At 42.9% G+C, this 22,612-nt stretch overlaps 2 protein-coding genes across 5 annotated transcripts in view; both read right to left on the reverse strand.

The window, feature by feature from the left end:
- Positions 1-20,807, reverse strand: SAXO1 (stabilizer of axonemal microtubules 1). The gene is given in 10 exon segments (XM_036403754.1): positions 1-108; positions 110-308; positions 310-593; positions 596-756; positions 1,528-1,713; positions 1,716-1,736; positions 6,053-6,150; positions 6,152-6,247; positions 19,956-20,218; positions 20,514-20,807. Coding segments are annotated over 10 exon segments (1,710 nt in total).
- The window catches only part of HAUS6 (HAUS augmin like complex subunit 6), a 21,104-nt gene continuing 17,199 nt past the window's right edge, over positions 18,708-22,612 (reverse strand). For all 4 annotated transcript variants that reach the window (XM_036403959.2, XM_036403957.2, XM_036403956.2 and 1 more), the window contains exon 17: positions 18,708-19,507. The gene's annotated coding sequence lies outside the window, so the exon portion shown is untranslated. The remainder of the gene's footprint in view (positions 19,508-22,612) is intronic.

Raw genomic sequence — 22,612 nt, forward strand, 5'->3', positions numbered from 1 at the left:
TTATTTTAAGAGTTCTCCAAATATGAAAACAGCAACTGGTTTAAAAGAAGTTTGTTTACCAAACAAAATCAAGCTGTCAGCATCAGTTTTCTCAAAGATGTAACTGGGATGGGTCTTTGTAAGGGGCCAGGCATCTAGCAAAGTCCCTTGGTGTGTAACTGGCAGTGTAGGTTGTTTTAGCATCTGGGAGACTGTGATGCTTTGGGCTTGACCAGACAGGCTTGTGGGTTTACATAACTGTGAGAGAATGAGGTCCATGATGGGTCCAAAATGTAGCCAAGAAATCTATTAGTTTTGCTGGGAAAGTCTGGAGCATGAGTGATGGGTTTTAGTCTGTTTCATAGCCAAGGCTTATAGTCTTCCTTCACTATAGAAGAGCTGTTAAATGGCTCAGTAATTTTATTAAGCTGGGCCACAGATTGACACATCTTGGCTGGCTTTTCATTTAGGTGCTTTCAATGTGTCCAAGTAGTGGTGTGAATGTCCATTTTCTCCAGAGGAGGAAAATAAATATCAGGTTTTCTGGTGAATATAGGAGGCTGTAGTCAAGCTTTGTGTTTTTCCTGAAATTCAGTTGTAGTGGAGAAGGGAAAACAGGGGCTGGTTTTGTCTGGTATGGTTTTGGGAGCTTAGTTGGCTGACCAGCCCACCCCTGATAAAAAAATTTGTGTGTAGTGAGGCCATCAAATGAAACATAATTGACCTTATATATCTGAATTTTATGGACATAATGTTTCACCAGAGGAGGTGGCACATCACAGAATCACTAAGTGGGAAGAGACCTTGAAGATCATAGAGTCCAACCCATGCCCTAAAACCTCAACTCAACCATGGCACCAAGTCCCATATCCAACCTTTTTTTAAACACATCCAGGGATGGTGATTCCACCACCTCTCTGGGCAGACCATTCCAGTACTTTATCACTCTTTCCATAAAAAAAAATTTCCTAATATCCAACCTATATTTCATTTGCACAGCTTTAGACTGTGACCTCTAGTTCTGTCAGTTGCTGTCTGGAGAAAGAGACTGACTCCCACCTGACTACAACGACCTTTCAGGGAGTTGTAGAGAGTGATAAGGGCACCTCTGAGTCTCCTTTTCTCCAGGCTGAGCCACCCCAGCCCCTTTAGTTGTTCCTCACAGGGTTTGTGTTCCAAGCCCCTGACCAGCCTTGTTGCCTCCTCTGGACGCACTCAAGCATCTCAAGGTCCTTCCCAAACTGAGGGACCAGAACTGGACACAGCACTCGAGGTGTGGCCTTTCCAGTGCTGTACAGGGGAAGGGTGACCTCCCTGCTCCTGCTGGCCACACTATTCCTGATCCAGGCCAGGATGCCCTTGGCCTTCTTGGCACACTGCTGGCTCATGTTCAGCCGGCTGTGGACCAGCACCCCCAGGTCCCTTTCTGAGCACTGTCCAGCCACACCACCCCCAGCCTATAATGCTGCAGGGGATTATTGTGGCCAAAATGCAGGACTCGGCACTTGGACTTGTTAAACGTCATCTTATTGGACTCTGCCCATCCATAATTCATTCTGTAATTGGTTATGTACTCAAAGGGAGCCTTGTTTTTCTGGCCCAGATTCAGAGGTTTACAGCTTTGAGTGGCAACCAGTCCCCTGTAGAAACTGTCATTCTGGAGAATGGTTCTGTGGTAAAATTTCTCTTTTGATGGAGCAAACCTATTGTTTGGTCTAATCTGCTCTGTCTTTGTTCATTCTGTAGCACACAGTCATCTGAAATGAAAGAGGAATCATATTGAAATGCTCAACTGAAATCCTTTGACAAGTCCAGCCATATATCAATATTATGATCATTACATTTTCTACTTCAACAAATATTTGTTTGTGATGTAGTGTTTCACAAATCTTATTCAAAGAGCAGCTGTAGAATACATTATACGCTACTGTGTTACACCCCGGAAATGCTGTGCATCTACACAGAAAGTTGAATCAAACAGACCTGTACCCACTCATGCCTACAGAGACTGTGAAATACCATGAGGGAAGATTCAATTATATTCTCTGTCTCACAGAGACATTTTCTGCAGGTAACTGAGTGGGTGCCATCCTCATGCTCGGTAGCCAGGAATCATGGAGGTGTAGCACGTAGCTACTTCAAACACCTTCCGGCTGCTGTGTTGTGGCTGGCTCTGGGCACAGAGTATGCTTCTGTCTGCAGAAGGTTTGGATGTCTCACACAGCACCAAGGAGAACCAGACATCCACCATTCCACTCTAAAGGCTGAGCTGCAGTGCCGCCCCTCCTCTTTCTACCTTCTCACTTGGCCTGGTGGCTGACCCAATTCCTCAGCTGCACAGCTGGAATGCTGCCTATGCTTTGCCAAGTTCAGAGGCTTGCAGCTCATCTTGGTGCTAGCAAGCTGTGCTGTGTTGCATCTCCTCGGCCCTTGGCTTTGCTCTCCCTGATGCTCCTGCTCTCAGAACAAACAGAAACTGAGAAAGAACTTGCAACTCTGACCCAATTCTTCATTATTAGAAAAACTGTTCTGGAATTTGCAGAATAAGTCTGCACTAATGTCAAACACTGAATTATATTGAAGAAACAGCCCATATTCCAGAAATCTTGTATCCAAATTTATGACTAAGAAAACATTTTAGGTGGTATTTTAGGGACATTCATATGTTCCTTTCTTGACAGGATATCAGGGAAATAAATGAGGCCCTGTAATCTGAAAGATTTGTGCTGTCACACTAGGAATCTATTGCAAAACTGCCTAACTCTTTGACCAGCGCCGAGGAAGACCATAGTTTTTTCCCCTTACTAGTAATTTTGTGCAACTTTCCCTAGAGACCATTATGGTTACTGGTAGGAAGCTGAAATGAAATAGTCTTGGATCTAACCCAAGGGGTGGGTTTTTTTCCTTTTTATAATTTTCCTTCCTTTCAAACCACACTAAGAATCATGAGGCAAATAAGCTTCCAGCTGACTCTGCACAGGAAGGAAGTCTAGATGTCAAAGCGCTATGGAGTAAATGATGCAATTAGGGTATTTGTATCAGGATATTTGAATTCTTCAATCCAATCAGAATTTGGCACTCCTGTTTCCCTTGGGAAGTAGGAGATGTCCAGGCACCACCACAATGGTGAGATGCTGACCGTGTGCCCATGCCTAGGGTACATCATTTTCCTGGAGAAACATTCCAACAGGGTGAACCAGGAACATACTCAGATGTGTTTTTACAGGAAATGCATTAATAAAGTGTTAAAAAGTGAGAAGATTCAGACCACCTCGAAGAGGAGGTTTGTTCAGAGATCTCACATTTCAGCTGCCAACCAAGAGCTACCAAAAAACTTTTCAGGTTCTCCCATCATCTTTGTTGGAGAACACTCTGTGCATTTTGGATGTAACCACAGCTCTTGCAAAATATTCAAAATATGATAAGCAAGTCCATCTGTCTTCAATTTTTTAAATTTATAAGCTCTACACGTTTGGAGACCTCATAGGCATTATGAATTTGTTTTACTTAGTGTAAGCCAGCAGTGCTACTATTCCTTCAAAATATGTTACAGTTTTATTTCAACTCTAATTCTTAACCGTAGATATTAATAGTTTCCCATGTAGCACAATCTTGAAAACATTAGGGGGTACAGGAGAGAATTCAGGATATGAACCATATGTTGTTGTAGGGTTAGGCACATCTCCCTATAACCAAGCAAGACTTAATTAAAATTAGATTTCATATCTGAAGATAAGCAGAAACAGCTACATGTGTAGCCTGGAGGAGATGAGAATTTTGAAACTTTAAGTTGCAAAGTCACTTGACATGAACTGTGATAAGCAATAGCAACAACTTAACCCTACAGTGTCATTTGGTATATGATGTGTTCAGTGGGAAAGAACATGACAATACAGTAGGAAAGGTAACTTAATACCAGAGCAGCACTATTTTAGATGCTGTTCCAATACTTTAGTTATGATAATTAATTGAATACAATGTTCTAAACACTTGGCTGAGGTGGAGATAACTTTCTTCACAGTGGCTGGTGTAGTGCTGTGTATTGGATTTGTGCTGAACACGAGAGTTGGTAATACAGAGATATTTATGTTATTGCTGAGCAGGGCTTACACACAGCCCTGCTTTTTTGTTCTCTATGCTGGTGAGGAAGCTGGGGGTGCTTGGGAGGTTGTGAGGAGACACAGCCAGGAGAAGTGACCCAAACTGACCAAAGGGACATTGCAGACCATATGGCACCATGTTTAGTACATAAAGTGGGGGGAAGGGGATCGTGGGCAGGCATTTGGAATGATGGTGTTAGTCTTCCCAAATCACTGTCACCTGTGATGGAGCTCTGCTCTCTTCTTGATGGCTGAACACCTGCCTGCCCATGGGAGGCAGTAAATTAATTCCTTGGTTTGCTTTAGTTTTGTGCACTGTTTTTGCTTTCCCTATTGAAGTGTCTTTATCTCAACCCACAAGTTTTCCAGCTTTTGCCCTTCTGATTCTCTCCCTGATCCTGCTGGTAGGGGAGTGAGCGAGTGGTTGCCTGGGGCTTGGCTGCTGCTTGGGGTTAAACCTTGACAGTAGGGATCACTAAAACCTAGCAATGCTTAGAGAATAGTGCCATGAAAACTTGCAATTTTTGTTGAATCTGGGCCTTTAAGAGAATTTATTCAGTATGCAACTCGATCTTTGAGGGGGCTTGGACAAAAATTTCCATTTGCAGTGTTTGGAAAAATACTGTAAATTGTAACCAAATGTGGCTGCAATACCTTTTATTAGAGCTCTGGAGTTACACTTAAGGTGCTGACCTAAACACTGAAAAAAGACCAAAATATACATATGTTTCAGATATGGAGAAGTTAAGGATATCTAAACACAGAAGGACAGATCCACACCTTGCACATAGCAGCTTTTTTTATTGGTTTCACCAAAGTTATTCCAATGAATACCATCTGGTGACATTGCCTATGCAAAATAAAGTGTTCAAAAGTGTGTAGATATGGATATTCTGCACCTGTGGGTCATAGTCTTCACAATTCAAGTCATTCTAAATGGACATTTCCTGTGTGTTTGATGTACAAACTGCAGTTTATGCTGTTGCAAACATGCAGCTGCAAACATGCAGCAGTTAGAATAAAGCACAACTTTCAATCATTTCAGCCAGGTAATTTTAATGATGCATTCACATGCCTTTTATTCCCCAACTTCTTTCATCATTTTCACTTCCAAGAAAATATTGTCTGTGTACATTGGGACAAATCTGCGGTAATAAGCACCAGTCATAAGCTATTATATTTGCACAGCATAATAAAATGAAATACAGAAACACACAAAACTATTTATCTGCCTATCCATGTTAGCTAGCAGAAAGGTGAGCAGAGGGGAGGTAAATTCCTCTGAAATTCTACTTATGACTTCCTACCAAAACTAGGAGGGTTGCTCTAACTGTGTAACTGAAAGTTTTCTCCCAGTGCACGTGGAAGACAATTAGTGCTGCTGAAGAGGAGGGGGAAAAGCTCCCAAAGAGACAAGCCACCAAGTTAGTGCAATTGAGAAACAAGGACATAGTTAGATGCACAGCTTACCTGTTTTACCAGCAGTAGAGCTTGTGCATTGTGTCTATACTTCTTGTATACATCTCTTGCACATTCATGGAATAACTCCGAGCAAACACAGAAAGGGTCTCATGCTTCATGAACTGCTCAGACCTAGGAAATTCTGTATATTTTAGACATGCCTCATCCACTGAATATGTGGATCAGCTATGCAGTACCAGGAATATGTTCAGTAGATCCTAAAGATAAAGATCCTGTTGTGGGATCAACATACAGGAATTCCCATGGCCTGTTTCTACCGAGGATTCCTGTAGGCCTGTTAGGTATAGAAAGGAGGTGAATACACAGAGATCTCAATGCTACCATTAATGCAGTGCTGTATTACCAACTACCTATTTCTGTCTGCATGATTCCTGCACAGTGTATTAGCATACATATAGAGAAGGAATGAAAACTGCACAATGTTTTGATCTGTCTTCTTAAAAAGTGAAGTTATCTGTGAAGTCCTGAACAAAGCTGCAGGGGCAGCTTACCTTTGTAAGTTGTTCTTATATCCATCTTGGTCCTGGGGATATGTCTCCTCATCCTCCAGGAGAGACATGAAGATACTTGAGATATAGTGTAGGAGGAGGTAAGTGGAGGTCAAATCCATATTCTCATGTCTCTTGACATGCTTTTCAGATGGTTTAGGTTTCTGTGGCAACATTTCATGTGCTATGTAATCTCTTCTGTGAAGAATAATTTCATTATTTCTTTTTTGTTCCAGAAAAAAAATAAGCTCCTTTTTCTGGACACACAAAGAAATTAATACTTCCCCTTACCTCCCCCAGCTAAGAAAGCTTGGATATGATACAAGCAGTAAGTGAAATACACACGCCTTTTACATTTTAAAACATGGACGCTGCAAAAGGAACAGAGGCAGCTCTTGATAACCCCAGCCAGGCCAGGTTTCCCCTTCTTTCCACCCATCTCTGTTCTACAGTGGAATTACACCAGAAGACATAACTCCTTTTAAAGGGCAATAATTATAGCAGGCTATCTACTGTGCATAGGAAACAAAGGAGAGAGGCAACAACAGCCTTCCCAGACCATGCTGGACACCCAGTTCAGCCCAGGCTGGGGAGGTAACATCAGAACAGTTTTACAGCAAAACACCGGTTGGGCAAAGAAACATCAGCATGGCCAGACAGTCAGCTTTTTCTCAGCTATTGCTTTAAAAGAGCAACTGAAGATGCTGAGGTAATGTTACTTAACTCTCAGGCAACCTTGCAGAACCACAACGAGACTGAGAAGAAAACTTGACCATCCAACCATCCAACATTCAGCATCCTGAACCTATTTCACTGCCCAAATCCTTTGGTACAGGGCAGAGAGTCTGCTGCCTGGCACAAGGAAATTCACTTTCTTACCTCAGAACTACTTTCTCCACTGCTGTGCAGATCTGTTTAGACCATTGGCAGTCAACCAGGAGAAGCAGTCAGTATAGGAGCTATTAAAGTATTAATATTGCACTTTGCTTCTGGAGTGATGCTGAGTGGGCAGGAGCCTGAGCCTCTGAATACATGGTATTAGTGATACATTTTAGCAAAATATACAAGGCTCTCAAAAGTCCGTGTAAAGCAGAAGAAGAGAGAATTCACATTGCAAAGTATTAGGTATAGTGGTAAGAACAGAAATTCAGAAGTAAAAAATAACCAAGAACATCAAGGGGTCCTTATGTAGATGTAACACATGTTCCAGCCACTTGGCATGCTGTTTTCAGGAATCTGAAGCAAATTTATTTTTTAAGAAGGGTCAGGAAAAGACTAGCTGGAACACAACAGACATTCAGCATCCTCAGCAGCAGGGAGAGCCCAGTAATGGAGAGGGTCTGTCCAAGCCAGTCACTGCCCAGTTCCATATTTAAAACAGTCAATAAGTACCAGAGCCAAGAAATGGATCACAGGTAGGCAGTACTTTACCAGAGTGATGAAAGGTTTTCTGGAAGTAGGTGTAAGAAGGGGATGGAGTCAGCAGAGTTCTACATCAGAATGGGTTCTGCGAGAGCTGAAAGAAATCATCACTAAGCCACTTCTCCATCATTTACAAGCCACCCTGGCTAACCAAGGAGGTCACAAAAGACTGGAGGTTAGCAAATATTACCCCCAACTATAAGAAAGGCTGGAAGGAGAATATGGGGAGCTACAGGCCCGTTAGCCTGACCTCGGTGTCAGAGGAGTCACAAAGTAGATAGTCTGGAATGTCATTCTAAGGCAAGTGCAAGACAACCAGAGGATAAAGCCCAGTCAGCCTGGATTTGTGAAATGCAGGTCCCACGTCCCACTTGGCCAAAGTGATTGTTTTCTATGACAAGGTGACGTGGTTGGTTGATGAAGAAAAGGCTGTGGATGTGTCTACCTGGACTTTTGTAATGCCTTTGATGCCATCTCCCAAAGCCTTCTCCTGAGAAACTGGATGCTCCTGGCTTGGACAGGTACTCTCTTTACTGGGTAAAGAACTGCTTGGATGGCTGGGTCCCAAGAGTGTTGGTGAATGAAGTTAGATCCAGCTGGGGCCCAGCCACCAGTGGTGCTCGCCAGGACTCAGAATTGGGGTCAGCCCTGTTTGGTATCTTTATGAATAATGTGAACGAGGGAATTGCGTGCAGCCTTACTCAGTTTGCAGATGACACCAAGCTGGGCAGGAGTGTTGATCTGCCAGAGGGTCAGAAGGCTCTGCAGAGGGATCTGGACAGGCAGGACCTATAGGCTAAGGCCAATGGCATGAGGTTCAACAAGGCCAAATGCCAAGTCCTGCCCTTCATCCATGTGAGAGACTGAAAACCTGAAAGGCTTAACCTGAAAGAGCTAATGTCTCAAACATTTGACAGAAGAGAAAAGGAATGTTACCATGCCAACTAGATAAGATGTGGTTAGAAAAGAGGGTCTTGCAGAAGCAGCATAGTGCTTCTCTGGGACCAGCTTCTTTATCTTGAGTAATTATTTTTAAGAACAGATTTGAAACCATGAGACCATTCAACCCCTTCTGAAAAGTTTGGGAATAACAAGATGCACCTGCAAGGACTAGTCTATAAATGGTGTGGCAGGGAGAAGTGAGGGTATGCATCCATCATCCATGCACCTGCCATCCAGAGGAAAGAGACCAGAGGCAGTACTGGTGCCCTGAGTGGTAACACAGATCTGTTTTCTTTACTTCTACTTTCCTAACTCTCCTTCTTCCTTTCTTCCTCTGCTTAAAAAGTTTGAATCACTGCTGCTGCAGGCTGTTCAAAAATCACCATTGTCGCATGCTGTTCAGAAAAGTTTAATCTGTGGCTGTCCAGAAAAGTTTAAATCATTGCTGCCACAGACCTTTCAATTTACCACAAGATTTAGATCCTTCCTACCATAAGTAAAACTTTTTAATTAATCACACAGCGTTGTTTTGCCGTAATTCAGCCCATGAGTGCTGAGAACATGGGCTCCCTCAGAGCAGGAGGTGTAGGACTGTCCTCTGGGGACCCAACATGTTACAACAGCCCAGGCAGTGCTGCAGGCTGGGGGCTAGTGTCTGGAAAGGAGCCCAAGGCAAAGAACTCAAGGATGCAGTCACCATTGGCTGAACATGAGCCAGCTGTGCCCAGGTGGCCAAGAAGGCCAAGGTCATCCTGGCCTGTACCAGCAAGAGTGTGGCCAGCACAGCCAGGGCAGGGATCATGGCCCGTGCTCATCACTGGTGAGGCCGCTCTGTGCTCGCTTTTGGGCTACACTCACTACTCACTGCACGAGTAGTAAGTAGTGAGTGTACTCACTACACTACACTCACTAGAGGAAAGACACTGAATTGCTGGAATGCGTCCAGAGAAGGACAATGGAGCTGGTGAAAAATCTGAGGCACAAGTCCTAGGAGGAGTGGCTCAGGCAACTGGGGTTGTTTATACTGGAGAAGGGGAGGCTCAGGGGTGGCCCTATCACTCCCTCTAACTACCTGCAAGGAGGGTGTGGCCAGCTGGGGGTGTCTTTTCTCCTTGAGAGGATGACAAGAAATGGTCCCACGTTGCACCAGTGGAGGTTTAGAATGGATATTAAGAAGAATTTCTCTACAGAAAGGGTTGTAAAAGATTGGAACATGCTGCCCATGGGACATGGTTGAATTCCCCACTCCTGGAGGTTTTTAAAAGCCGTGTAGATGTGGCTCTTAGGAATAGGGTTTACTGGTAGACCTGGCTAAGTTAATGGCTGGGCTTGATGTTCCTGGGCTTTTTCCAGACTAAAGGATTCTCTGAGGACAAATGGGTGGTGTTAGCTGGTAAGACTTTGATAGCCATTGTCTTCTCTTAGGTCTCTACTTTGACTCAGCAAAGACAACAGTGGTATTACTCAAGATTGTGCTTCAGATGACATAGGAAGTAAGCATCAAGATCAGGCAACAGACACCATTTGAGGAGAGGGAAGGTCTCAAATCCATTTTAAAGGATCAGATTCCTACTTATGAATTCATGAGTTCCTTCTGTGGACAAATACTTCGAACATCATTCTCCAAGGAGCAGGGAAAAGTCCCTGCTCCTTGGAGGGAATTCCATCAGGGTAATGAGCAGAGTGTAAGTATGAGGACTTCTAAGCATCAAGACTGGGGAATAACAAAGCTGAGAAAAATAAACAGCCCAGCAATCCAACAGTGACAAGCAGAGTTCCTCAGCGCACTGTATTAGGAATGGTGTTATTTAATATCATTATTAATGGCATAGTCAAATCAAGTGCACTCTTAGCAAATTTGCAAGTGACACCAAGATGAGTGATGTGGCTGACAAATGAAAGACAGGATGCCATTCAGAGGGACCTGGACAAGCTCAAGAATTGGGCCAGTGGGAACCTCATAATGTTTACTAAGACCAAGTGCAAGGTGCTGCACATGCGTCGGGGCAAGCCCCAGCACCAGCTCAGGCTGGGGATGAACAGATCAGAACACAGCCCTGACAAGAAGGACTTGGGGGGTGCTGGGGGATGGGAGGCTGGACATGACCCAGCCATGGGCACTCACAGCCCAGAAAGTCAAACGTGTCCTGGGCTGCATCCAAAGCAGCGTGGGCAGCAGGGCCAGGGAGGGGATTCTGCCCCTCTGCTCTGCTCTGCTGAGACCCCACCTGGAACCCTGCATCCAGCTCTGGGGTCCCAGCACAGGAAGGACATGGAACTGATGGAGCAAGTACAGGGGAGAGTTAATAAGATGATCAGAGGGATGGAACAGCTCTCCTATGAAGAAAGGCTGAGAGAAATGGGGATGTTCAGCCTGGAGAAGAGAAGCTTCAAGGTGACCTAACTGTGACCCTTCCAACACCTGAAGAGAGCCTACAAGAAAGATGTAGAGAAACTTGTAAATTTACAAGAGCATGTAGTGACAGGACAAGGGGAATGGCTTCAAAGTGAAAGAGAGTAGTTTTAGATTAGGTATTAGGAAGAAATTCCTTTCTGTTAGGGGGGATTAGGTATTGGTACAGGTTTCGCAAAGAATTTGTGGATGCCCCATCCCTAGGAATGTTCAAGGCCAGGCTGGAGGGAGCTTTGAGCAGTCTGGTCCAGTGAAAGGAATCTCTGCCCATGGCACCAGAGTTGGAAGAAAATGATATTTAAATTGCCTTCCAACCCAAGCCATTCCATGATTCTATGATGTCTCTGAAAGCAGCTCAGTCTGGGTAGTGCAAGACATCCCCATTACATCTGCAAAAATGAGCACAGTGGGAATAGACTGATTTTTTGAGTAATCTCCATACTAATCAAGCTAAAATGCCACTATGGATTGTCTATCATTGGTGACTTCCTTCTTTCCACACACTTGGACCAGGCTAGCTGCTTTGAAGAAGCAGGATGTAAGCACTTAATTTGTGAGTCCAATTAGGACCTCCTCCAGCCCTTTTCACAGACAACTAGGATCTCAGAAGGTATACCTTGTTCTTTCACTTTAAAATGCAGTTCCCACAAGTTTCCCATCAGAAAAGTCCCTGCAGGAATTAGGTATGTGCAAGGAATCAGGCTGTAAGCAGGGAACAGGAACTCCTGAAACTAGAAAGAGCAAATATGCTTAGAGGGAGGCTGGGAAGAAAACACTGAAGGCACTGCCTGTCCTTCCAAGAGGACAGACAAAGTAAAAGGATATGAACACATTGGAGGGGACTGTGAAAAGCCTTCAGAGGGGCGTCCAGGACTTAAGGAGGAAGGATGAAGTGTGTGAGAAGGGAAAAGTGGCATCATAACACGAGGAAGAACCATTATTTGGGAAACCTGGATTTTGTTTTCAGTGATCAATTTGATTATATAACTAGGCAGCTTGCATTAATTGTAGAAAAATCTGGCAAAATATACACTGTGTATTTGGCCTGTTAAAGCACACTTAGAGTACTGCACTTTCTTGCGGGTGCATGAATTCATGATAGCTCACTAGCCAGAGGTACTTGTCCCCCTTAAAAAACAAACAGAACATACTGGAAGTACACCATGTGAAACCTTTAATGCTAAGTAGAGCGCATTAAAATATTTTTAATAAAAATATACACGAACGTTTGAAATCTGTCATTCTTCACTCCTGCTTTTTGGTTTACACTAAATTGGTCATCAGACATGATGATGATCATCTCAGGCTTTAATGGGAATGCAATTGCTTGTCTTAAACTAACCAAATGCCACAATTTAAACTAACCAAATGCCACAAATAAATGACGTCTTGCATATCGAAAGGACTATTTCAATAATGACATTGTGATTGCTTTTCCATAAATATACTTGGAAAGGCTCTTCTCATATAATGGAACTTGAAGTTTTCATACGTAATTTTCCTAATAAGCCTGTCCTGGTTTGGGACAGATTTGGCACAAAACTTCCCAAACCTGTCTCCTCTAGAAAGCAAATTCCAGAAGCCTCTACCCCAACCACTTCAGGAAAAAAAATCTCCTGGGAGAAAACTGAAAAAACTGTTTATTTAACAAGCAAAGTACTCACAAGCATGAAAAAAATGAATAATATTAAGCAATTAAACCTCTCACTTCTCTGAAGAGGTAGCAAATTCAGAAAGTCCTTGTGTAGTTCAGAGTCCTTCTGTGGGGTGCAGCTTGGTCGCTCAGTCTCTCTCAGCCCCTCTGGGGCTCAGGCCCAGCACCCACAGAGCAGTTCAGGAGCCCCCTAGGCTACTGTACTGGGGTTCTGGACCAGAGAGAAGCTGAACAGTTCCAGAAAAAAGACTCAGAAAGGCCTGGAAAAACCTTTCTTGCTGTAGCTAACAAGGAAAACCAGTGAAAAAAAGCAAAGAAAAACTTCCACTCTCTCTCTCTGCAAAAGTCAAGAACTCAGAGAGCACTGGACTCCTTATCTCTCTCTCTGTGCTTTGAATACAATGAGAGAAAAATTCCACCAGTTTCCCCCCAGCTCAGAAATCACAGAAGTTAAGATTGTCTGTAGCAGATCAGTCCAGACCCACTGTCAATATGGAGTATGGTACAATTTTACTTACACAACAAACATCAAATTTTCCAGAGATGGAGACTCACTTGAGAGGCACAGTTTAAAAGCAGTTGTATCTTTTACTTTTCTTGGGTTTTTTGGAATTGCTACCATGTTTTGCTGTAAATAGGTCATTAAAGACAACTGCAGGCACATCCCTGTTTTGGATGTGGATTAGGAATCAGCATATAGTAATAAATGCCAACAGCAGAGAACACTTAGACTGTGGCATATTGGACTCAATCTGTAGTTTGTTAGTGGACAGGTGGGTCTGGGTAAGAGCAAGGGACCTTAGGCTGGTTATCTCTTCTTACATGTCTGCCCATTCTGAACATGTTACTCAGCCTTCAGCGCACAGGGAAATACAAAGGTTTGGCAGTAAGTTTCATCAACCTGTGGTACAATGGATCACACTGGCTGGATCTGCTGTTTTAGAGAGAGAAAGAAAGACTTGCATTTTCCTGTGCATACATTCTTGACAGAATGGGTTTGCAATGGTGAATTTATTCTGCAATATTTACATGTATTGAAAATAGAATATTCAAAAGTGTATCTAACTCTGGTGTTTTAGCTATATTAAACATATACCATGGCAAAGATTAAGTTATGGCTAGAGGGCAAAACTCATCTTTGTTTCTCTGGCTAACCTAGCTTATTTTCCATTAAAGATACCACAAAACATTTGCAAGAGCTGCTGAATTCCACATTTTGTAGCATTATTTACATAGGCTTTTCACTGAAAATAGTAATTCTTTCTGCACCATCCAGTATAGGCTCCAGTCCTTTCTTCAGTTTGCTGTTTCTGTCACAGAAAATGTACATTCACATTTAACTGAAGTTCATTGCCAGAAAAATTAATTCTAGAAACAGAATGAAATATTTTCTTGAGCTGAAATGCAATACGTAATGATTCAAGCTTCTTAAAGCAACAGTTCTACCTACTCTAATTTTTCTTAATATAAATAAATGCTCTTGAAAAACTGTCAGCTGAAAGGATATCACTGAACAATGGCCAGGACTTGCAGAGCACTTGCAGACCAGCTGCCAGCCAGAGCTAGAAAGCCACAAAAAGGCTTCACATGCAACACTTTGCCATGCCAGGTTTCTTGGTTCAGCTCTGATAAGCTATTTGGTTTCAAGTATCTAGCACAGTATATCCACGTTTATCCAATAATAAGCCGTAGAAATATTTGTGACTAACATCAGCCTGCTGCCATCTTCTGGTGAAAAGTTCAGGACATTAAACAACAGCAAATATACTTGTCCCCACTATCTTGGACTTTTATCCCACCGGTAGACAATGTAATATTACTTGTGGAGTAATTACTTAGAGAGAAACAAGAAGGTCATTGATTTCACAGGGATTAAGGATCCTTTTCGTAAGTCCCCTTTAAGTGACCCTTTACCACACAAGCAGTAACCTGGACTGTCAGATGAACAAGGAGTGCCTTGAGCATCCTTTCTTAATCCACTTGCATGACAATTAGGTACATTTTGATTTTTATATTCAGTAAATATTTTCAAAATTTCTATTTTGAAATAAAATTTAGAAAGATATTAATTTAGGCCTCCTACTTATGCAGTAAGTGAAAAAATTATTGCCAGAGCATTAAACTTTAAGTCCTTGATAAAGTCACGATTTTCTAACCACTAGCACTTCCCACTAACTGAAAAACAATGATTGCAAGAAATATTAACTGATGACTAATACAGGCTTCCAGATCTAAACTTCTAAGCAGCAGGGAGAGGACTTAGAAATAAGTGATGAGTAAAGCTTACCTGCCTGACCAGTATTAACATACAGATTGTTCCTCCTACTGCAGAAAATCCGCCTAAAATGATAACCAGCACAGCTGGTCAACCCCCAAGAAACCCTCCTTGGCTCACACCAATACTTTCATCGTTTTTCAAGATCAACAGCTTTGATTTGCAAGAACAGGCTGTTCATGCTCCCTGACTACACAAACAACATTGAAAAGCAATGTGTGACCACTGACTCTGAGTCTCAGCCCTGGTCTTTACTGGTATGACTAGCTTTCAGCAACCCCATGTCCTTGAGATCAATGGAAAAGACTGGGTCAAGGAAGAGGAAGAGGTTAGGCAGCACTTAAACAAATGGTACGCTTGGGTCCATGGAGTACCCACAAGAAATACAGGAGTATTGTAATGCAATTTTGAGGCATTTTCTCTGTCGTTAAAAGGTTGTGACAACCAGGAGAGGTTCCTTATGTCTAGGAGAAAGTAAACATCATTCATCACATGTCTTCAAGAAAGGCAAGAAAGATTTCAACCTCAGTCCTTGTAAAGATGGTTGAGTAAATAATCCTGGAAAATCAGTTCCCAATACTGGCTGTCAAGTGAGCTGGAGGAGATCATTTGGAGCGGTCAGCATGAAAGGGAAATCATTCTTAGGCCAAAGAGAAAACCTTCGACAAGAAGACTGGCTTGGTACAGTCTTCTGTAGGATGAGGCACAGAACAGTAGATACTGCATATCTTGAGTTTGATAAGCTTTTTGACACTGTCACCTACAAGAACCTCATCAACAAACTGACAGAAACATGGGCCAGGTAAGTGGACCCCAAGGCAAAATAAATAATGTTCTGAGCTGCTAGACTCAAAGAGTTGTGATCAGTGGCACAAAGTCCAGTCAGAGCACCACCACCAGCTGTGATCCCAATGACTGGGAAATGGGGTAAAAGCTATTATATGTATTTTTATAAATTACATATATAATGGGATACATGACACCTTCAGGCAGTTTGCAAATGAGAGAAACTGGGAGAAGAGGTTGATACACCCATTGTGTGTGTTGCCATCAAGAGGGATCTCAACAGGATGAATAAATGGGTCAATACGATTCTTCACTAGATTTTAGTCTGAAAGCCTCTTGGAACAATGACTGTTTCTATTTGTCTCATTAACTGAACTCCTTAAAAAAAAAGTGCGTAAATCGACTATTTAAATAATTGATAATACCCCAATACCAGTGAAATGATTGTGTCCATGGCTCCCGGAGTACTTCATAATAAATATGAGAAACTTTCCTGCAGCTTTCTCTGACTGTATTTCTACATGCAAAGTAGTAAAATGTATACAGCTTTAACAGACAGACTGCCAGAAACATAAAAACTATGTGTAACTAAGGATTAGATTCACACTTTGGGATGAATGCCTACACATAAATTAATCAGAAACTAGTCTTTGTGCCACAGAAAAACACCATCCAAAGTAAGATCTTATTTAGAAGTGATAAAATGCCCCCAATAGAGACAAAAAGGTAGGCAAACTCCCTGCAGTTGTGCTTTTTTCCAGTTACACACAGAATTCCCCAGGTGTAAGCCCATCCACAATCAGCAGACACAGCTGAACAGTTCCACACAGACTGAAGTGGAGGTATATATCTCCAGGGAGGATGGTCTGAAAGCACTCCCATACAGAAGAGCTACCTCCAAACAGTGCCCCACTGGGTTAACCCAGCTGAACTTAAGCACTGCAGGGGGTAAGACAGAGCTCTCCTACAGTGTTTTGCCATCACCGATAGAGTAATTTCTGCCAAAGTTTTTCTAAATGATGCAACACAGAAGACTGAACCAGAACTATCAAGCCATGAATGTAATTCAGGCTTGCTAAAAGACTCTCTGTCTGAAATTAATCTAAGTACCTATACTTTAAGTCCCTATTCATCCTATCTTCCCCCAGTCTGTTTCGGCTGGGCTAGAGTTGATTTTGTTCACAGTGGCCGGTATTGGGCTCAACCCACTAATTTTGTAGTTTTCACCCTTCTGATTCTCTCCCACTACTTGCAGAAATTAATTCACAAGACTGTACTTTCATTTTTCAATGCCCAGTGAATTAGTGACATTTCAAACATTCTTTCAGCTTTACTTTTCAATAAAAACTGATGTATGTACTTCAATAAAGACTGATGTATGCTCAGTACAGAGAGAACATACAAAGTACAGACTGCCAAGTTATGTGTTATCCTGTATATAACTTAAGAGCAATTTATGTTTTGTCACAGCTACAAATTGATTTTTGGATATGCCACTACCAGATACCATAACACTTGATACAATCACAGAATGGGTCAGGCCAGAAGTGACCACAGCAGGTCATCTGGTCCAACCTCCCAGCTGAGGCAGGGTCATCACAGAGCACATTGCACAGGATCACATCTAGATGGGTCTTGAGTATTTCCAGTGACGGAGGCCCCCACAGCCTCTCTGGGCAATCTTTCCCAGTGCTCTGTACTGCACAGTAAAAAAGTTCCCCATGTTCAGATAGAACTAACTGCACATCAGTTTGTTGACTCTTGTGCTATTGCTCAGCATCACCAAGCAGAGCCTCATCCATCCACTGACACAGACACTGATGAGCTCCCTATCAGTTGATTCTTCTTAAGACTGAACAGGCCCAACTCTCTCTGCGTATCACATTGCTCATGATATAATAAATACTATAGAACTTGGAGGAAAAATATTTCAGCCACTTCATCAAACCTTTGTGAGCAATGCATATAAGCTCTGGCAAGAAAACCTAAGCATAATATTCCAAAGTTAAAAAAATAAAAGAGACCAAGGAATACATAAGTTCATAAAGCTATCCTTTTGGAGCTTACATAGTAATAGGTGACTCTAAAGTGTGAAATAGTAGCTGCTCTGCAGTGCTGCACAAAATGATCTCCTCCTGCATACTCTTCTCTGGAAAGGAAAGCAAGGTACTGTACCTTGCATTGTATTTCAGCTAAAATTAATACAGTGCACCTAACTTCAGAAGTCCAAATTACATACTTTTAGGAAGTCACACAAAGGAATCTTTTGATTAGGAAATTCATGAGGAACAGAATTCTCCAGGCTTAATGGGCAAGAACTTCTCATAGGTATCTTAAGATATTTAGCACTGTACATTAGGAATACTGTATTAATCTTCAGCAAATATCTAGGTTTAAAGAAGTCAGAGAAATACAGACAGAGTTGTATTTCTGGCTGCTCATAATACCCTGCTGTTCTCAACTTCCCCTTACTAATCATTAAATTACTGCTCTAAATAAGAATTTTACCTAGAATTTCAAATTAATTATGATGGATTTCCAATGTAAGCCTAACCAAAAATGACCTAAGTGTCCAACACAAACTAGTGGACAGGAGAGCTACTACTTACAATACAAACGTTACATTTAACTACAAGGAGGAAAGATTCTGCTTTTATATGTAACTCAAAATATGAGGCAAGGTCTTCACAGGAAACTCAAAATTTTTAAATGCCATTTTTTAATCTCAAACTGTCAACGCAGTAACAACACAAAAGGCAGTTTGACTTTTCTTAAGATAGGCCACAATCTTATCATCCACATCCTTATATGTAGCTAGTCTACAGCCCATCTAGCTACCCGGGCAATGTTTGTGAAGTCACCAGTGCCAAGCTCTAGAGTCCACGTGTGGACAGATCGCTACTGGGCCTGTTCCCGGCAGCCAGTAGCTAAGGTGGCAACAGGATCATAGAACTTAGGTTTGAAAAGACCTTCGGCTATTAAGCAGCACTTCCCTCTTATCTTCTAATGTGCGAAGCCATTATACATATTACAGCTTCCTCAACCACCCACATGCCTTTTCACAGAGCCTGTCACATTCTCTTTATAAGGAAGATGTCAAATACAGGTGGAGCTCCTTCTTAAAACCCAAGGTAACTGTTTTGGAAGAAAGGAGGAAGACAATCCAGAACAGAAAAACAGCTTTATTTAACAATGTCTCTAAACACATTTCGTTAGGAGTCAGTATTTTTACAACAGTAAGTTTTCCTCTTGGAATCTAGAGTTGTACTTTCTCCCATTACCACAGGCTCTATTACCTTTTACATCACAACATATTGTGAATGTCAGTTGTTAATATCAAGTAGCATTAACGCTACCACAAGCAATAAATTTTTGTAACTTTAGTGTGAAGCATTTATTCAGTAATATAGCTAAAGAAATATGCACTCCAGTGAAGATTAGAAAAAGGGAACAGCCTCTATCAACAGGCAGAATTGATGGCAGTACAGACCAGAAGTCCCAGTAAGAGAGATGAATGCAATGGAATGTAGAGCACCAAGAAAAATTTCAATCTGTTGGGTTAAGGGTTGGGATGGGGTATGAGATGTGGATTAGGAGCAAATTAACAGATTTCACTATTTCTCCTTTGACATCTAATTTTTCCATTTTCTAGGGTTATGCCATTCACTCAACATCTGCTGTTCAAAATATGCTTATAGCTCTGTATATAAATGATGTGCTGTATATAGAAAGCCACAGTGAATGATATGAAACTGGCAGTGTCAGAGCAGGCAAGTGACACTCCTAAACAAGGAGTGGAATAGACTCGCCTTGCAGACCAAAAGGAGTGCAACTTCCCAATGCAGATAATGCTTGGAGAAGATGCAAGTGAACCATAAATGCACTGCTCTGGTTATGCTGCTGCTTTACAAATTCCATCCTGATGAAGGTTCCTTCATGCCCAGCTTCCATCTCAACTATTCTTATCTGAAAGAGAAAACATACTAGTTTGCAATCTACAGTATTCAACTATTAAGACAGAAATACTGAAGCTGTTTCACATGTATTAATAAAGCATATATAAAATGGTACTCTAAGTACCATTTGGTAAGTGCTCTCATCAGTTGCTAGCAACATAGCTACCGTTCTAAATGAAACCTTTTTTGCACTAATAAATTACACTACTTCTTGAGACTAGTTTATATTAAATTCCAAGTACTGCATTAAATCACAGCACAGGTAGCATTGGAAAGGACCTCTGGTGATCATCCAGTCCAACCCCCCCCACCACGGCAGGGTCACCTAAAGCAGGTGACACAGAAATGCATCCAGTTGGGTTTTGAGTGTCTCCAGAGAGGGAGACTTCACAACCTCTCCGGGCAGCTGTTCCAGTGCTCTGCTACCCTCAGTGTAAATACTTTCTGCCCCAACTTACGGTGGAACTTCTTGTGCTTTAGTTTGTGGCCACGGCTCCTTGCCTCTTTTTTGAGCATCACTGAAAAGAGTGGCACCATCCTCCTGACACCCACCTTTGAGATATTTCTGTGTATTGGTGAGATCTCCTCTCAGTCTTCTCTTCTCCAGACCAAACATTCCCAGTTCCCAGAGTCTCTCCTCATGAGAGAGGAGCTCCAGACCCCTGATCATCCTTGTGGCTCTCCACTGGACCCTCTCCAGTAGCTCCTTGTCTCCCTTGTGCTGAGGAGCCCAGAACTGGACACAGCACTCCAGGAATGGCCTCGCCAGGGCTGAGTAGAGGGGGAGGATCACCTCCCTGACCTGCTGGCCACACTCTTGCCAATGCACCCCAGGATGACATTGGTCCCCCTGCCACAGGGGCACTGGTGGCTCATGGACAGCTTGTGATGCACCAGGAGTCCCAGGTCCTTTTCCACAGAGCTGCTCTGTGGGAGCTCAGCCCCAGCCTGTGCTGGCACTTGGGGCTGTTCCTCCCCAGGTGCAGGACCTGGCACTTGCCCTTGTTGAGGCTCACCAGGTTTCTCTCTGCCCAACCCTCCAGCTGATCAAGGTCCCATTGAATGGCAGCAGAGCTTTCAGGTGGATCAGCCACTGTCCCCAGTTTAGTGTCACCAGCAAACCTGCTGAGGGTGCATTTGATCCCTTCCTCCAGGTCACTGATAAAGAAGATTGGTCCCAGTACTGATCCTTTGGGAATACCACTGACTGCAGGCCTCCCGCTGGACTCTGCTGCACTGATCATGACCCTCTGAGCTCTGCTTTCAGCCAGTTCGTGATCCACCTCACTGTCCTTTCCTCTAACCCACATGTCCTGAGCCTACCTGTGAGGATGCTATGGAAGATGAGGATGTTATCAAAACCCTTGCTGAAATTAAGGTAGTGCTGATACCATCTGATAGACACCAAAGCTGATGACTGAGATCTGAGCTCTGGGTGGGAGCCTGTGAGCTGCCAAATTTCAGGATAACAAGGAGTATGAATATGGATGACAGCAGCCAGGTGAATGGATGGTGACAGACACATCAGGAGCTGGGAATTGCCTACCTTTGGGATAACAAAGGAGATGAAGATTGGTGGCACCATCTAGGTGGATGGAAACAGAGAGTGGGGACAGAAGCTGAAGACTCAGGATGAAGAGCAAGACCTGCATGCGGGGAGACTGAGGATGTAAAAGACTGACCTTCTTTGCTGGAGGTCTTGCTCAGTGGGACCAGCTTGAGCTGTTTCTGTGTTACTGCACTGTGAATAAATGGCTTTATGGACTGAGACATCTGAGACACTGCTATGGGACACCTGGGACCTGTGAGGACACTGGTCTGAGTGCATGTGAGGGTGGGCTGTGTGAAGAGTCAAGCAGGGCACCCGTCAGCTCACTGGAGCCACCCACTGCAAAGGGGCTTCACTCCCAACAGTTAAAGTCTCTGATGTCTCTGGGAATGTCACTGCCAGAGTCTCATGAATGGTCAGACTGGGAAGTTTCTTTAACAGCAAACAATATCCACTGCTCTCAGCTAGCCAACCCACCCTGCCATGTCATCTCAGAAGGCTATGGTAAAGTACAATATCCACTTGTCCACTCCCAATGGCCATCCTGACTACTTGGTGAATCCATCCTGACTATTTCTGATCACCATTTCTTGTACAGGCTTGGTGATGTTCTTCTGAATGATCTGTTCCACCACCTTTCCAGGAATGATGGTGAGGCTGACTGGCCAGTAGTTTCCTGGTTCCTCCTTGTTGCCCTCTTGGAAGATGGATGTAATGCTGGCTTTCATCCAGTCATCAGGCACCTCCTGTTCTCCATTTCTCTGGGATAATGCAGAACGGCTTAGTAACAATATTTCCCATGGGATATCTACCTCAGCATCCACAGGAGCATCCCGTTGGAGCCCGCAGTCTTATGGGCATTAAATCTGTCTAGCTGACCTCTAACTGAACCCCCTATGACCAGGGCCAAGTCCTCCTTTCTTCAGCCTTCCTCCCTTACCTCTGAGGTGTGGGATTCCTGAAGGACAGCCTCAGCAGTAAAGACTAAGGCAAAGAAGGCATTCACTAATTCCACCTTAACTGTGTCTTCCATCAGCAGGACACCTGTCTGCTTCAACAATGGCCCCACACTTTCCTTAATCTTTCTTTTCCTGCTGATGTACTTACCACTGATATCCCTTGCCAGACCCAATTCCAAGTGGGTGGTGGCCTGCCTAATCACATCCCTGCATACCATCTGTTTTCATGGAAGTCCTCCATTACTAGTTAATTTTTATCAATGCACTTCAATTATTTAATTGAACATGTAACTAAACACTCCAATACTGGTTAAACAGTTGACACTTCTGTTGGAAATGGGATAAGGGGATAGGCAGGCTGGAATGCAGGATAGTTCTATCAACACCTTAATGAACTCACAGAAGTTTCAATGACATACGACACATTTCTAAATAGCCAAATTTGTTCAGAGTAAACACAAAACTTCAAGCTATCTTTGTGAATTCTCAAAATCTAAGTTCAGATTATTCAAAATCTAACTGCAGATTGCAGTTAATGCACTTTGAGGCTTTTTTGTTTTTTTAAACCACGCTAGATTACAGCAGAAAATCAGATGAACATCTTTTA

This window comes from Molothrus ater, chromosome Z (assembly GCF_012460135.2).
Source record: "Molothrus ater isolate BHLD 08-10-18 breed brown headed cowbird chromosome Z, BPBGC_Mater_1.1, whole genome shotgun sequence".
NCBI classification, from domain to species: domain Eukaryota; kingdom Metazoa; phylum Chordata; class Aves; order Passeriformes; family Icteridae; genus Molothrus; species Molothrus ater.